This window comes from Amphibalanus amphitrite, unplaced genomic scaffold (genome assembly GCF_019059575.1).
Source record: "Amphibalanus amphitrite isolate SeventyFive unplaced genomic scaffold, NRLGWU_Aamphi_draft 000048F_arrow, whole genome shotgun sequence".
NCBI classification, from domain to species: Eukaryota; Metazoa; Arthropoda; class Thecostraca; order Balanomorpha; family Balanidae; genus Amphibalanus; species Amphibalanus amphitrite.
Genome location: NW_024881544.1, coordinates 1,134,495 through 1,151,871, shown reverse-complemented (window position 1 = coordinate 1,151,871; position 17,377 = coordinate 1,134,495). Strand labels below are relative to the sequence as shown.

The 17,377-nt window shown below is 47.7% G+C and overlaps 1 protein-coding gene across 1 annotated transcript; it reads left to right on the top strand.

Annotated features, from left to right (window-relative positions):
- Positions 1-812: 812 nt before the first annotated feature.
- On the top strand, positions 813-15,777 carry LOC122377618 (frizzled-10-like). The gene is made up of 2 exons (XM_043357857.1): positions 813-1,026; positions 14,197-15,777. The coding sequence occupies exons 1-2, from the start codon at positions 847-849 to the stop codon at positions 15,775-15,777; spliced, it is 1,761 nt and encodes a 586-aa protein (XP_043213792.1). The 5' UTR covers positions 813-846.
- Positions 15,778-17,377: the final 1,600 nt, after the last annotated feature.

Genomic DNA, 17,377 nt, shown 5'->3' with positions numbered 1-17,377 from the left:
CACTCTGGTTCTCCGGCCCGCCGCTCCACACACTCTCTGACGCGCTCAATTTTGCCCTTACAAGAGCAATCTGTTGGTCTTTTCCGCTAAAACAAATAAACGGTGGCAAAACACCGTTTACGGGCGAGGGTTAAAATCCTTTGAAAACATTTGCTGTTTATCACTAAATGACCAAAAGGTTGGGACGTAGAAGACGTGGTATCACCCCCCATGCCTGGATAATACGGCTATGTTGCGATCAAAGTCGGACCACCGGGCACTGTCCCGGTGCGGGCTGAATAAAATTGTTCTATCATGTTACTCCACTGGCTTTTGGTGGGTCACTCCGTAAGAGTGCCGTAAGAGCCCCATTCTGTCTGAATGCATATGTACTATGTAGGTTCAGCATACCGCCTGCCGGCATAACTACCTGCTCCTTGCATCTTTCTTCTCTCAGTCCTCCATGCTGCAAGAAAGGTTCTAATTGTAGCTGGTGGCTCCCTCTCTTCACTAGCGCCCTCTGTATAGGCACGACACTTCGGCCAGCACCTTGTAGCGCTCTCTTCGCCCATGACGTTCTCTATAGCAGTGGTCCCTCGGCTGACCCAGCCATACCACAGTGGGATAGGGCTGGCTCATAGCGCCCTCTGTACCTGCGGCGCTCTCTGGCGGTCGCCCCTCCAGCTACCGACCCTAGTGGGTGCCTGGTGTCTCCCTCTGCGCCTCAGTGGCGCCCTCTACACCTCCTCTCCGATCGTCCCCGGGCGCTCGCCCGGCGCAGTGAGGTACAGGGTGCGGGCGGAGGGCGGTCAGTCTCGCAGCAGCCGCGGCGCTGGGCGGACGTGTCACACTGAGCGGAGAGGAGAGATGGGTGCGCTGTGTTTGCTGTTGGTGCTTCTGTCGGCCGCCGGCTGCTCGGCGCTCGAGGGGCCGCGCCGGCACAAGTGCGAGCCCATCACGGTGTCCCTGTGCCGGGACATGCCGTACAATGTGACCAGGATGCCCAACCTGCTGGAGCACGAGACGCAGGAGGAGGCGGCAGCCATGGTGAGTGAGAACGGCTTCAACGTGTGCATCCAGAGTCCTGAGTCCTGAGTCCTGAGTATGTTGATGTTGGACCCGAGACTAGTGTCATCTCAGGTCAATGACGTTCAATCGGCTATGTGTATACTTGCTCATCTGATGAACCTGCTTAGTGCTTAGCCCGTGAGTACCGTCTAACGCACTTATTGCGTGCGAAATCACTAAGATGCACACTTATCTAAAAGAAAGGTCGGCATAAAAATGTCTGACGTTCTCGCCACCGACTCGAGCTGCCGAAAGGAATCTCACAAGCTACACTCAAATCAGTCAAAAGTAATTAAACGCTGGGATCACCGCGAAAGGAGCTAAGGGATCAACGCTGGTGAATCGCATCACCACTAGAGATTCGACTGTCTCTGTGAATCACTTTTCGGCGATCATGTAAAGATGGCATCAATTGCCTATTGAGGATCACCTGGAGATGTAAAACTATCGTCACAAGGGGATGAGAGTGCAAAAGGCCGGATCACTTGTCTCTCGCGGAAACGGTCCTTTTGGGAGTTACTTGCCTTTCGGGAGACCACTTGCCTCTCGGGAACTACATGCTTCTCAATTTGTCTGGTCACGGAGATGGGTCGGCTGCACCGGACCTGCATATACGGCGAAGCACGTTCACAAGTGCAGACTTACAGCTCCAGGTCACGCTATTTCAACAAAACTGGCGCGGTCGAGCAGCGAATGGTAAATAGCGGCATGTTTGCTGGTAGGTATTCACCTCACTGCAGCTGTGGAATTTAATTATCCACGCACTTAAAGATATAAATTATAATGTAGTCTATGTTAGTCTATCTTATGAATTATAAGATGTCTGTGCGTGCGTAATCCGTCATGACTTATGTGTCTTATTGCGCCTGAAAGGCGCCGCGTATCGGCGTGAAATTTGGCATGCCAAATCTGTGGGCGTGGGCGGCCTTTGTATTAAAATTTGGGCGTGATCGGACCAGGGGTGCGCCGTCAGCACGCGCTCGCGTGCGCCATAGTTCATAGATGGATGTTATGTCGGCTGGCCATGACCACCTACAGTCTGATTGGCTATCGTTATGAGTGTCCCGTTCGTTTGTGCTTCTAAAAAACATAAGACGCTTTATCCCTCGCCGGCCGAGGGGGGGGGGGCGGGTGCCGCCCCCCCCCCATAGGGTTTTTTCGCGATAGCTCCGAACACGCTGGCGATAGAGAGCTGAAACTTGGCATAGGGGAGAGTGGGGTAATTTGGCCGCTTTTTTTAGAAAACGATATAACTTAAAATTGACGACACATTTCTGCATTTTCTCAACGCTGGCAGGTGTCGCATTCATTTTACTTTACTGGACAGTGAACTTGAAATGATAGAGTAATTACTTATATTGAAATTGTAACGTATTACAAAGGTCTGCAAGGCGGCCAAATTACCCCACTAGCAGGGTTATTTGGCCGGGGGTGTGGGGCAATTTGGCCGGTGTTAGGTTGCGGTCGGGATTTTCTGTTATATTGCGAGTCAGCTTCAGATTCAGCAATGACGTGTGTCCTATGACGCATTTGCCGCATTTTGGAGGTTGGCCCAGGGGTCACACGGGTCAAAATAGCCAAATTAGCGGCTCTAGATGCGATCACAGTTTTTTTACGAATAACTTTTGAAGTAATCAAGCTGGGCCAAAACTTCGAGTACCATCGTAATTCTCTCGTCAGTCCGCATCAAAAGATATATGTGTTGACCTTGAGAAGTCAAGGTCAAAGGTTGACCTCAGGTCACGTTGCATCAGGTCGCTTGACCTCAAGGTCACGTGATTTCAAGGTCATCATGCATATCATTCGATGCGCCTTGGCGAGCTGAACAGAATGAGACCATTTGTGCGGCTGTACCATTTTTATGTAAGGATTTATTAGCAAAAAACGTTTGGTTACCTTTGATGACGTCACATGCTCTTACAGTTGACCAATCGGAAGTAAGGCATCAAAGTAGTCAAAGTTGGTCAATGGTCATGAATCATGTCATTTATGGTACAATTGACCATGAAAACTCGGCCGTCCCAGCATAGTGACCATGAGCGCACCGGCCAAGTTGCCCCGCTAGTCCCGGCCAAATTACCCCATATTGCCATTCTGAAAATTTTTGTCTATAAAGTCATCACGGCTTTACGGAATTAGATAAAATTGTTCTTGGAACCGCTGAACACCCCCAAGAATGGCGCTATAATGTCTGAATTCGTTTTTAGTCCAAATACTACATGTTATACAACTTTGTAAACAGAAGTAAAAGTTACCATTTTCTAATGAAATTAACGTTTTATTAATTTTGAATAAAACTACGAGGGGCAAAGTTTTGACATTTGTCCTCCAGTTATTTCTACCCATGACAAATGAATAGAGACTAGAGTTATTTCACTTACTTTTATTAGACATCGTATAGGTGGGGGCGGCCAATTTACACCACCGGCCAAATTACCCCACTCTCCCCTACCTGATCTTTGATCCAAGCCGAATCTTTTGACACCAACCGCATTTTTGGGTCAGGTCAGGTCACTGACCTATGACGTCATAAGTGAACCTCTGCACGGTCTTCAGATGTCGCAACTTCGCAACGCCCTCACTGCCAGATGAGATGTCACAGGGAAATGAAACTTGCAGGATCTAGTATCCATTATGAGTCTCACAACTTGTATATCTCGGATTTTTCCTAAAGGTCATATGAGGTCAGGTCATTTTCGGGGCATTCCACGTCAAATCGAACAAAAATCGGCTGTTTTGCACCTTACCATCAGCGATTTCATTATAAATTTGTGAGCGAGTTCCTGTGTCGCCCCGAACATTACATTGATGTTTTTTGCACATTCTGACCACAGGTCTTCTAAATATAGGGCATCGAATTTTTACAAAATGTTGCATCTTTATATTTTTGAACGACCATAACTATGGTTGTACTTGTTTGATTTGAATGAAATAAACCTTACTGTTTAGGTAATTTCTTAAGCATTTGTTTAGAATTGCACCTACTTAAATATATGACCTTGAAATATGCTTAACTCTGTTCTTAAGCACAAAAATTGAAATAGCAAAAAACACGTCACCTTCGATTTGGCTAATTTTCATATATTTTATTGCCTACCATATTCTTAACAACCTGTGAAAAAATTAGAGTGGGCCATTCATAAGTTTTGAAGAAAATGGCACATATGCAAACGTATGTTAGCACGCGCAGTGGAGGGGCAAGAGTGAATTTCGCCCCACCCCTCCTGTTTTTCGCCAATATCTCATAGTATTAATGCGAAATTAATTAAAGCTACCTGCCCAAAATTGAATTGCACATCTCATCGTGCAAGCAAGAAGAAAATCGGTTCACAACTGGTCTAGTAATAGCGGTGTAAAGTGAACATCCTGTCGCCGCGGCGACTCGGCAGCCGGCGCCGACCGCTAGCCGCCGCCTGAATTGTAGACTGTGCCGGGACGGAACGGAACGGTTCCGTCTTTACATCGCGCTCCTTACCGCTGATTACGTTCGATTTGCGTCAAATTTTGTGAGAAGACTAAGAAATGTACAGGCAATCTTATGGTGTATGAATTTTGAAAATCGGTTGGTAAACAATTGAAATATGAACGTGTAAACACCAAATTGTGATTGCTGCGTTTCCCGCGTCGGCCGATCCCGCCTCAGCCGCCGACATGTTACTTTTAGCAGGTCTCTAACTGCCATATTTATTATTGGATTAACTAGAAATTCCCCATACATACTCAAAAATGTATATTCTTTCGTATAGTGAGGATAAAAAGGCGTGAAGATATCGTTGCGTGATAATGTTTTCGTTGAATTTTTGGCTTCATGATGCATTTCCACACGGCTCAAAATTCACCGCAAAATACCGTTTGCCTGAGACACTTTTACTATGGAACTTGAATGCTTGACTACGATGACTATGTTTTTCCATTCTCGCAGAGTTTGGGATATCACTAATCAGCAATCATTCATTTCAGAAAGTGTACACAAGCAAGCATGTCTTGACTCTGTCTTTCAAGGTCACGCGCGGTTGCGTGATGTTGATGCATGAAAACGGCGTTTGCCGCGAGAGTTATGAATGGCCCACTCCAATTTTTTCACAGATGGTTAGGAACATTGTGACGGACATAATATGTAAAAATTACCCAAATCGAAGGTGACGTGTTTTTTGCTATTTAAATTTTTATGTTTTAATTCAAGGTCAAATGCATTTCAAGGTCACTTCAATTTAATTTTATAATTAAAAATCAAAGCCTTATTAATTGCCTACAAGACCCTGTTAATATCATTTTGATACCAGAAAAGGAACCAGAGTTATAGACATTTAAAAAATTGATGTGTGGCATTTTTGGCTATATTCGATGACCTATATCTCAGCGATACTTTATCAAATTTCGAAAATATTATACGTAACTCAGTTTTGAGCCATGCCCAGTCTGTCTACAAATTTTCAGAAAAATCGAAGGGGATGACGGATTTCGGTGTTTGATTTGACGTGGAATGCCCCTTTCGTGACCTCACCATTATAAGTCAATGGGGAAAAATGAAAACTGCTATTCTGGCGCCGGTAACGATCTCCAACTATCTCAAGCACACAGAATCGTGATTTGATGCACTCCTTGCAAGGTTAGATGCGTCACTTTTGCAATGTTGACCTTGCGTGACGTCATTTATGACGTCATCAAGGTCATATTAGTTTTTCGTCAATAACTCTTGATCAAATTGAGCTAGCGAGTCGCGAAAGCCACCAATGGACTCAGGAAGGCCTGCCGAATCGAATGATATGCGACATGACCTCTTTTGACCAACTTCGTGACCTGGGGGTGCTGACCTGACCTTGACCTGAGGTCAACACCCCAAGTTGACCTGACCCGGACAAAAAGTATATCATTCGACGCGCCTGAGCGAGGCGAACACATTGCTGCCAAAATCGGCGCTCTGCGGCCGTTTTTTGCGAAGCTATTCACCAAAAACTGAACCGTACCTTGGGGCACTTGACCTGACCTCAGAGGTCACCGGTTGACCTAGGACCTTAAAATCGGGTACCAATCTCTGCGTCTCGTAACGGCGCACACGCTCGTTTTTTCCGCGACGCGCTAGCTCCACCAGGGGCTAAACGGCGAGGGGGGGGTCGTACCCGCCCCCCCCCCCCTCGGCCGGCGCGTATGTAGAAAACCAATAGGTCCGGCGAGGGTTATAGGGCAATAAACGGGCGAGCGCGAGAGTGAGCCCTGCGCGGCAGAACTGCGTGGGGGTACCTACTTCTGACTGACTTGTGCACGGCACCCTATGTTAATCGGCCTCTAGCGGTGTGCAAAATTGAGCGCAATCGGCCCAGACGTTCCGTTGATATAGCGAAGCGGCACTCTGTACCCTTTTCGCTGGTCTGTGTACTGCACAACGTGCCGTTGAACACAATCGGCCAGCTACAGGGTCCGGCAAAAGTTTTGTCCTCTACCCATGACAACACTTTCCGTTTGCTAATCGTTTCTACCCCTAAGGGATAGCGGCTGCCCCCTGCATTGCACGGTCCTTAACCGCGGGACATGAGGTCACGAACGGACCTCGGGTCACGGGTCACCGAGCTACATAGGCCAGTTTCACACAGACTGTCCATCCGAACGGCCGCATTGTCGCAAAATGAACTGGTCAGAAATGTCCAAAATCAGAAAATGAAGGTAAAAAAATGAAGCAGTCGGTATGCTCCAGGCCGAAATGACACAACGTGCCATTGCTGAGCAGTTGGGACATGTGCCTGCTTATGGTCCGACGCTGCACTGGTGGGATATGCATACTGCCGCTGGCAGCGTTGCTGATCGTCCCAGATCGGGTGTTCGCCCACCATTTCGATTTTCGACCGTGACAGAAATCGCATTGAAAAAGGATCAGCCTGGAAGAGGGTCCAGCTCGTGACAAAAGTTGCTAAGCAGCTTACGCACAAGGGCCATCCCATCTCCCGACAGGGCCGTGAATCGCTATTGGCAGAGACCTCTGAGGCTCATCACCACAAGACCCTACAACGACTCGGTTCTAAGTTGAAGCGCGTGGTCGATAACAGGTCGACATGCATTTTCATGCAGGACGGCGCGCCAGCTCATCGCTCTGTCAAGGCCTAGCGGTGGTGCGAATCGAACCTGCCGCGGGCTTTTGAAGGAAGGAGGTTTTAGCCGGCTACCGATTGGACCAAATACTGATCGAGGAACTTTGGGCTATCCTCCAGCAGGACCTGGACAAACAGAAGCCGGTGGCCTGCTTCGGCGCCCTGCCGTTACAGCTCAAACGGGCATGGTCGAAAATCAAGCCGTCGCCCGTCTGTGCTGCACAACCTGGTTGCCAGCATGCCAAATTGCGTTCATGCGCAAATCTCTTTTGATGGCAGGAATACATTGAACGCTAAAAGAATCGCTGCCTTTATAGCAACTTAGCACAATTTTTGGCAAAACTTATGCCGGACCCTGTAGAAAGTAGCACCCCAACCGTGGAGTAGCACCCCAACCGAGACACATGGGAATGATCGCCCAATGTGTGCCTCTATACATGCCAAGTTTTAGTGCGATCGGCCCAGGTATATATCGCCGAATCATTTACATCGTTGCAAATTTCACACACCTTCGTTTTGCACGTGGCGCGTGCAGTGGTCGTAAAACACATGGATCAAAAGTAGCTGAGTTCATGATTTAAGAGATGGAATATCTGATGCCGAAGACCCCTTGTCAAACGGTCGAGCGGTTGCCGAGATGTCAAGCCTCTTAAAAGCATGGTGAGGATGGGCCGGGTCATGCTGGGTTACTCATACCAAGATATTTTTCCGTCAAACCATAGATAGGGGAAGCGGGGGGAGCACCGCCACCTTAAGCATTTCTGGTCGCCGAGCTGATATGCGTAGTAAAAACGAAGCTCTTTTGCATTCATGTGAAAGTAGGAATGTTTTCCTACATGTTGGCATAGTTTCCAGCGCTCCATTATAAAATTTCGCTACTTTACAGACGTCGAAAACAAGTCCTGCATTTTTCGTCCTCCAAAAAATGTGCGGGTAGCACCGCCACTGATGGCGATGTTATCCACAGATCGGCCTTACGGTGACAGCCACCCTTGGAAGCGTTACTGCTGTCTGAAATAGTAACTCAAACTCATATAAGACACACAAGAATTGGTTGTTAGTTTGTCACAGATCAGACTGTTTGTTGCGGACAATATTACATACAAAGCATGACAAATTCACGTTTATTTCGAAACATCCAGTGAAGTCAAACGTGAGGTTAAAACACAGACGACGTTTGCGGCCTAACTAAAGCTCTTCTCCGAGCTGAGTGAACCATCATTGCGGCTTTATCCATTTTGCCACCCCTTGGGGTAGCACCGCCGAGCATGGCGGTGTTACCCCACTCACAGTCATGGACCGGCAACGCCCCGACAGCAAAACAAGCCGGGACGCGATTCTTCTGTAATTCCTTTCTCAACAAAGAGCACTTCATGCCCTCAAATTTAACGTAAAAATCAAGGCATTTTGACTTGAAATGACCACTTACTTGCTGCTCAAACATGCCAAATGATTACAACGATGGTTTGAAATTCACAAAATGGGCAATTGCGATCTCAAAATCAAATAAATCTTAGCGAAACCTACCTCACGCGGCGTCCCGTTTCCGTCCGGACACCGAAATGGCGGGTGTTTACATTTACAATTCAGAGTTTTGCCGATAGAGAGGATGGCGGTGTTTCCCACATGGCGGTGCTACCCCCGCTTCCCCTAAACTTCCTCGCTCACTGTTCTGGCTTGCTCGTCAATAATATTGCTTTGCCTTTTTTCAAATGACGCTCGTTTATTGAATTTTGACGACCTTCTTCTTTTTAGACCATGATATTTATTGCTTGCAAGTAACAATGTACAATATAAATGTTATTGTCATAGGCGGCGGAACGGGGAGGGCACCGGGGCACCGTGCCCCCCTTTGATTTTGACATTTTAACATTAGCCCTATGGGCGTTGCATGGAAAGAATGGGACCAAAAGTCGGCAGTGCCCCCCCCTTAATTGAAGGTATAACTATAGAAATAATAACTATGATTCCGCCGCTACTGGTTATTGTCAACAATATAAATGTTATTCCCGGCACGGGCCGACATTTCGTAAAACCATAGGTAGGTGCTGCAGTTATTGAAATCACTGCAGAAAGCCGACCTTTTCCATGTCAGTGCCTAATTCTTATTGATGATAAATCTCTTTTGGAGTGTTTGTCATTGCAAACTTCTTTTTGTTAACCAAGTTAACCAATGCAGCAAAATTATGTAATTCCCGAAAGCAAAATACTGCTTTTAGCCGGCTTTTAGCTGCGTATCACTGCGCCACCACACCTCCGCGTGAACTATCAAGCCGAAATGCAATTGATTCTCGAGAGTCATCTTTACCTACAGTCAATTTCGGACGATTTAAAATTCAATACGCTTTTTGAGGTGACGTTCATTATGATTATAAGCAATATATACGGGAGAAACGATATTTTTTCGTGATAGACAATTCTAGTCAGTTTGACTAAATACTGTTATGAACGGGCAGCTCGGGTGCTTATAAGCTACACCTTTTCACAATAATTAAAGGACACATTCATGGACTACTGCCAACTGATATGTTGACTGGCTTCCTAGGCCGAGGTGCAGCTTCGATTGCAGATCGGTAATGCTGACTCGCTATTCAGCTGCTTCTAACTGAAGTGTTGACTCATAACTGTTACGCTGTTACGGTGGCCGAGCTGAGCCGAGCTGCAGCCGAGCTAGTCACCAACAAACTAGCACCTCATCACGGGCGCATTATCGCTGAATCTCGGAATCAAAGCCATAAATTGCCGGTCGCCCGTTCATGCGGCGGCCGAGGGCGGCGCCCGAGGCTCGGCCGGTCTCTGTGCAGCTGCACTGTGCAGCTCAGCGGCTGGAGCATGGGCCAGCACGGCGCGATCCGGCCCCGCTCATGCATAACCAACGAGGCTCTCCATCATTGGCTCGTTTGTGAAGTTGTTGAGTGCGAGCGGGCGCGTTGACTGCCGCTATCTGTTCAGTGAAATTGCCCGCGGCGCTGGCTGTCCGTTTCGACAGTCATGGTAAATGGCGTGGTGCGGACGGAGCCAGGGAGAGCGCTGCAGCGCGCCGCGTGGGGGCTCCGGTCAGGTGTGAGCAGTCAGACGCCTGATGTTTACCTTTAGTGGCGTACTGGTGGCCGGTGCCACTTATTTATCCATCAGGAAGCCGTATACGAGGTGGTTTTGGTCATCAGTGGCGGGAAATGGTAGTTGAATAGTGTTTAGCGGTGAAGCGAGCATCCACAGCGGTTGCAATACGATGCAATGAGCACTTTTGTGCAAAACAGTGATGTGATTCGTAGACCAATATTACCAAATATATATGCTCTGTATTGTTAGCATCCTGTGTGCAATAACTGGCGCACCATTCCACGCTGCAACTGATTTCAGTAATTTTACGAGCAAGTGCATGCTAAATTATAGGCATCACGATTGTTTGCAGTTCACCCATCACATAGTAACGCTGCGCTATTTCTCACAAGGCAAACTATCTATTAGGTAGGTACATACACCAGTAGCGCCTCAAGGGCGCATTGTCCGAGCATTAGCACTCCATGCTTGTCTTCCTGCACACACTGAATGGCCTGCTTCCAAGAAGGGAATCATTTAATTTATATAGTTCAAACAATTGCTTCACATGAGCTACCTTGGTACTTACAAATGAATTTAGAAGAACATCGAGATTACTCGGTAGTCGGTGTGCAATGTGCATGTTGTTTATGCGTTCAAACATGATGCGAACGCAGAGCGATATTTTTCTCCAAACCAGCATTGATCTATTTTGAGCGTTTTATCACAAATAGGTAAACGTCTTACTCTACGCAAAATAGCTTCACTCAGATGAATTAATATCAATGAATTTGTATCACAGAGCCGAACGCTTTAACTACACCTTTTTCGATGCATTTTAAGACAAATGAAGTCCAATTTAAAACAGTTGATTTCTGAATTAAAACAATTGACAGGCGGGTTAAAACGCGTGACATTCAGCTTAAAACAACTGACATGCGATTTAAAACAAATGAAAAGCAAATTAATATAAATGACAGGCAATTTAATCATACAATCATAGTTACTTTAGGCTATGTTGAATAATTACGTTTTAGTGCAAATAATATAAACAATATGCTCGACTACATATTTGCAATTGTGACAGTTCGTAGAACTTTAACATAGCAATGCTTCATTGAATTAAAAATTCAAAATGACTGATTGGCGTTAGAGCTTCCATACGATGACATTGAATCCTACACTACACTGTCCTTCTCCGTCTTAACCCGCGTCCCGCTGGGGGTCCTGGATTTCCACGCCCCAAAGGGGAAGGGTGTTTGAACACCCTTCCCCTTTTAACTCGGCTCCTGGGCCACGTAGCGATACGCGGAAGGCAGTATGCGAAAGAGCGACAAACCTAATGACGGACCTAATGTACTTCAGTCACTTTACTTTTTTGCTCAGGTCAAAGGTCAGGTCACCAGAGGTCATTGAAGGCCAAATGTCGCAGATTTTCAGGTCAAATGTCAACAATTTTTAGAAGCCGACACATAACTCGGGAACCAAGAGAGTTACAACTTACAGCGCCGTAGAAAAGCACATTTGATAGCCCATTCACCGCTCTCGCTCTCTGAATATTTCTCCCATATTTGATCTAACGTCAACGTTCTAGCTTGCAGGTGGCAAAAACTGCCAAAATGGACGATTTTTGCGGACAGTTTTTTTGCACTGACTTTTGACTCAAGCTTTGCACGAGCTTAACTTTACCTGCATCGTGTTTCTCTCGTCAAGACGCATCGAATGAACTACACCATTTTCGATGCATTTTAAGACAAATGAAGTCCAATTTAAAACAGTTGATTTCTGAATTAAAACAATTGACAGGCGGGTTAAAACACGTGACATTCAGCTTAAAACAACTGACACGCGATTTAAAATAAATGAAAAGCAAATTAATATAAATGACATGCAATTCAATCATACAAATATAGGTACGTAAAGCTATGCTGAATAATTATGATTTACTGCAAATGAACAAAAATATTGTGTTCGTCTACATGATTATTTGTAGGGAGAAAATTGAAAGACGCCTCTTTTGGACGAAAGTCATTCTAAACACCTTCAAACACCGAATTACAATTTACAAGTAACGTTGACAGTTGACCCAATGAACATAAAAATACATAGCACCCGTGACCCCTATTTATGTCCATGAGGTCATGTCAGGTCACGAAGGGTATCTAGCAGGTTTTAGCAAATGGATAGAGGCATGTTAGAGTTATGAAAACGCCTTAGATTTGTAAGCTCCACCATACGAATCGGCTGATACGCAACATGACCCTTTCCGGTCAGGTCAAGACCTTGGCCTGAGGTCATTTTTTCAATTTGACCTTTCAAGGTCAACTTAAAGTTCATTCGATGCGTCTTGACGAGAGGAACGCGATGCAGGTAAAGTTTAGCTTGTGCAAAGCTTGAGTCATAAGTAAGTGCAAAAAAAATCCGCCAAAATCGTCCATGTTGGCAGTTTTTGCCACCTGCAGGCTAGAACGTTGACGTTAGATCAAATATGGGAAAAATATTCAGAGAGAGCGTTAAGTGGGCTATCAAATGCGCCTTTCCTCGGTGCTGTAGCTCTCTTGGTTCCCGAGTTATGTGTCGGCTTCTAAAAATTGTTGACATTTGACCTGAAAATCTGCAACATTTGGCCTTCAATGACCTCTGGTGACCTGACTGACCTTTGAGCAAAAAGTGACTGAAGTAGTTCCGTCATTTTGTTTTGTCGCTCTCTCGCACACTGCCTTCCGCGTATCGCTACGTGGCCCAGGAGCCGAGTTAGAAGGGGAAGGGTGTTCAAACACCCCCCCCCCAGCAGGGCGTGGAAATCCAGGCCCCCCAGCGGGATGCGGGTTAAGAAGGAGAAGGACAGTGTTGAGTGTATGTAGTGTAGGATTCAATGTCTTCGTATGGAAGCTCTAACGCCAGTCATTTTGAATTTTTAATCCAATGAAGCATTGCTATGTTAAAGTTCTACGAACTGTCACAATTGCAAATATGTAGTCGAACACATTGTTAATTTTATTTGCACTAAAACGTAATTATTCAGCATAGTTTGAAGTAACTATAATTTTATGATTAAATTGCATGTCATTTATATTAATTTGCTTGTCATTTATTTTAAATAGCATGTCAGTTGTTTTAAGCTGAATGTCACGTGTTTTAACCCGCCTGTCAATTGTTTTAATTCAGAAATCAACTGTTTTAAATTGGACTTCATTTGTCTTAAAATGCATCGAAAATGGTGTATAATTTGACCTTGAAAGGTCAAATTGAAACAATTGACCTCAGGCCAAGGTCTTGACCTGACCGGAAAGGGTCATGCTGCGTATCAGCCGATCAGTATCGTGGAGTTGAACAAATCTAAGGCGTTTTCATCGCTCTAACATGCCTGTATCCAAAGTTATTCGCTAAAACCTGCTAGATACCCTTCGTGACCTGACATGATCTCATGGGCATAAACAGGGGTCACGGGTGCTATGCATTTTTATGTTCATTGGGTCAACTGTCAACGTTACTTGTAATTCGGTGTTTGAAAGTGTTTAGAATGACTTTCGTCAAAAAAGAGGCGCCTTTCAATTTTCTCCCTACAAATAATCATGTAGTCGAACACAACATTTTTTTTTTATTTGCAGCAAAACATAATTATTCAACATAGCTTTACGTACCTATATTTGTATGATTAAATTGCATGTCATTTATATTAATTTGCATTTCGTTTATTTTAAATCGCATGTCAGTTGTTTTAAGCTGAATGTCACGTGTTTTAACTCGCCTGTCAATTGTTTTAATTCAGAAATCAGCTGTTTTAAATTGGACTTCATTCGTCTTAAGATGCATCGAAAATGGTGTATAGGGGAAAAATGAAAGAGCGGCAGTATCTGTTTCATTTTCAACGTTTTCCTTGCGGGCGTCGTATAAAAGGAATCGACTTCAAGCAGACTTCGGTCAAACGATAAATACCTGAGAAAAGCACAATGTTCTCTTGTGACTGTGCGTGTATACGAACTCTGTCCAACACCGTCTCCCCCACCCCGTGTGCCCGCAGCTGCAGCAGTTCGTGCCACTGGTGGACTCCCACTGCAGCAGTCGGCTCAAGTTCTTCCTGTGCTCGCTGTTCGCGCCCATGTGCTCGGAGATGGTCGACGCTCCCATACCCAGCTGCCAGTCCGTCTGTTTTGACGTGCGCTCGCGCTGCCTGCCGCTGCTGCGCTCCTTCGGTATCGGCTGGCCGGCCATGCTCAACTGTTCGCGCCTGCCGGCCGCCGGCCACGAGCGCAGGGATGGACTCTGTATGGCGTACCCGACTGGCGAGGGTGAGGGCACCTCGCCGCCCCCACCACCTCCCCCTCCAGTGGACAGGCGCCGGCTGATGGCCCGCTACCCTCACCTGGACTGGAGCAGTCTGCTGCAGCCGACAGAAGTCCCCGGTGCGCCGGCAGACACCTCCTGCCCGCCCGGCTACCTGCGAGTGGCCGGCGCGGCGGACGGCGGTGCGCGGGCCGCCTGCAGATCCGCCTGCGGCGCCAATCTGCTCTTCACAGGAGCCGACAAGCGTCTGGCCGAACTGTGGCTGGCCGCCTGGTCGGCACTGTGCCTGCTCGCCAGCCTGTTCACGGTACTGAGCGTGTGGCTGGGCGCCGCGCGGCTCGAGTACCCGGCCCGGCCGCTGGTGTTCCTCTGCGGGTGTCAGGCGCTGTGCGCTCTGGGAGTGCTCACTCGACTGCTGCTGGGAGCTGAGAAGGCCGCCTGTCACGCAGTGCCCGACGGCGGCTTCGTGCTGGCCGCCGGAGGTCTGGACAGCGCTGGGTGCATCGTCACCTTCCTGGTGCGGTACTACTTCGGTGTGGCAGCGGCGCTGTGGTGGGCCGCGCTGGCTGCCGTCTGGGCTCTCCGATTTGCCAGGGGTTGGAGCCGGCAGGCGCTGCGTCACCTGGCGCCCCGGCTGCACGCGCTCTGCTGGGGCGCGCCGGCTGTACTGGCGGCAGCCGCGCTCACCGCGCAGACCATCGGCGCCGACGAACTGACGGCGCTGTGTCAGGTGACGCGCCGGCCACTGCCGCTGCTTACGCTGCTGGCGCTGCCACTAGCGCTGGCCCTGCTGGCAGGCGCTGGCTGCCTGGTGCTGGGCGCCTCTGCGCTGGTCGCCAGCCGTCGGCAGCTGCAGAAGTCGGCCGGTTCGCCGGTGCCGGCCGGGACGGCGTCGAGCAGCGCGCGGCGACTCGGGGTGTTCCTGGCGGTGACGGCTGTCTCGGCGGCTCTGACGCTCACCTGTCTGGTGTACGAGGCCGTGCAGACGGAGCACTGGGAGGCGGCGGCACTGCGGCGCGCTGCCACCTGCCAGGAGCCGGCCGGCTGTCCCCCGGAGGTGTCTGTGGCGCCGGTGGCCGTACCGCTGCTGCGGCTGGCCGCTACTCTGGTGGCAGGAGTAGCCAGCGCTCCCTGGGTCTGGTCGGCAGAGACTGCCGCCGGCTGGGCGCGGCTCGGTCACCTGCTCTGCTGCCGCCGGCCGACCGCCGATAAGACGGCAGCCTACCTACCGGGACGGAGGGGACCGTCTGCCGCCGGGACCGGCCACCTGCAGGTGCTACCGGCTCCTGGGACAGGCCGTCGCGTGTCGCCCGTCTGAACCGACGGGTGTCACTTGACACGTGACACCCGACCCCAAGGTGTCACTTGCGTGGCTCGCATGGAGGAGGTTTGTAACAGCACGGAGTCTCTGGCGCTTTCTTTGGCTTCTCTCACTTTAAAAGATTCGTGATATGACGCACAGGCTCGATGTCCTAATTAGTGACAGCTCGACTCCCGTAGCGTGAGAAGTATGCACGTCGTCTTTCCCTGACTACAGCATGAATAGGTAGTGTGATTGCGATTAAAGGGACTATCCCACCTTTAACATGGGGTTTGAGTTGAGATAGCCAAGTTTGCGGCGAGGTTCAGAAACCACTATCTATCTAGGTTGCAACCCCCGCGGCCTCTTGGTGTTGAAGAAATTCGTTCCCTTCATTTGAAAATGGGCCTTGCGCAAGGCCCTATCAGTTCAACATGGAGCGACCGTTAGTGTGACGTCACCTCGTTTAGTCATTCTGATTTAAATGGGTTTGTTCGTTGAAAAATCGCTTAAAACTTGGTCTGAACTTTGTTGTGGTGCCTACAGAGTAAAAAGAATCAGCTTTATGACAGTAATGTGGCCTGGGGAAGGAGGTAATTTTGGGCTGTGACGTCACATATTTGAAAGTTTGTGTTTGGAATATGGGAAGCCTAAGATGTTTAATGAAAAATAAATGCCAGAACCGTGTTCCTGGTCATCCAATCTATAAAGTCGGGCACAATTTAACTGGTTTTAACAACATTTTAGAAGGTGGGATAGTTCCTTTAATCAAATTCGTATGCGTGTGTCGTTTCGTGTAAGCTTGTTTTTGTTGTTGTATGAGTAGGCATGTCTTTTCATGATATGTACAAATATTCACCAGTGCAGTATTTACTGAGAGAAGCTTCATTGGTGGCTTGTGATATAAGTAGTTGTGATGCGTTTAGTTTATCTTAGGCTGGTACTTCTGGTACTGAGCGGCGCGGGTGTCACTTTATAGCATGTGTTTTCACGTAAGCCATTTGGTAAACTGTTGCATGCAAGGGTTGTATAGGATGTAGATTGTGTTATTGTGTTTTTTGTATGATTGGATCAGTGGATGTGGCACCGGTAGACAGCGCAGAAGTAATGGAAGGCATATGTTGCGTGCTTTCGTCGATCGATCTGAACGCCTTGCGAACGTTTATTTTTTGACGTTCAATATTGATGGTGCGTTTGTCTTGTATGTAAAAATATATGTATATGTCAACCAATGAGTTGTGCTAACTAAATATATGTAGAATCAATATGTTCTACTTTATCAGTTTAAACACCGGTTTCTTCATCGTCGGAAGGCATTTGGGCAGCCGAATAAAAAAATCGAAGAGTAAATAACAGAAAATACGCGTTAGACATTCAAACAAGCTTAAAGACTGGATGCATATTCACTGTTCAGAAAGTGTGATTGCACCCTTTGATAGCATTGCAGCTCTTTACCAAGCGAGTAAAACTCTTACCTATTGTACGAAGGCAACGAACACAGCGGCAGTCGGTACGATCATTCGTCTCATGTGCGTTCTAACTTGTGAAGTGAACATCTCTCTCTCTCTCTCTCTCTCTCTCTCTCTCTCTCTCTCTCTCTCTCTCTCTCTCTCTCTCT

Bases quoted from the DNA above. Each gene is read 5' to 3' on its own strand.
- LOC122377618 (XM_043357857.1), top strand. From the start codon at position 847: ATGGGTGCGCTGTGTTTGCTGTTGGTGCTTCTGTCGGCCGCCGGCTGC. The intron at 1,027-14,196 runs GTGAGTGAGAAC...GTGTGCCCGCAG, and splicing joins AGGAGGAGGCGGCAGCCATG to CTGCAGCAGTTCGTGCCACT.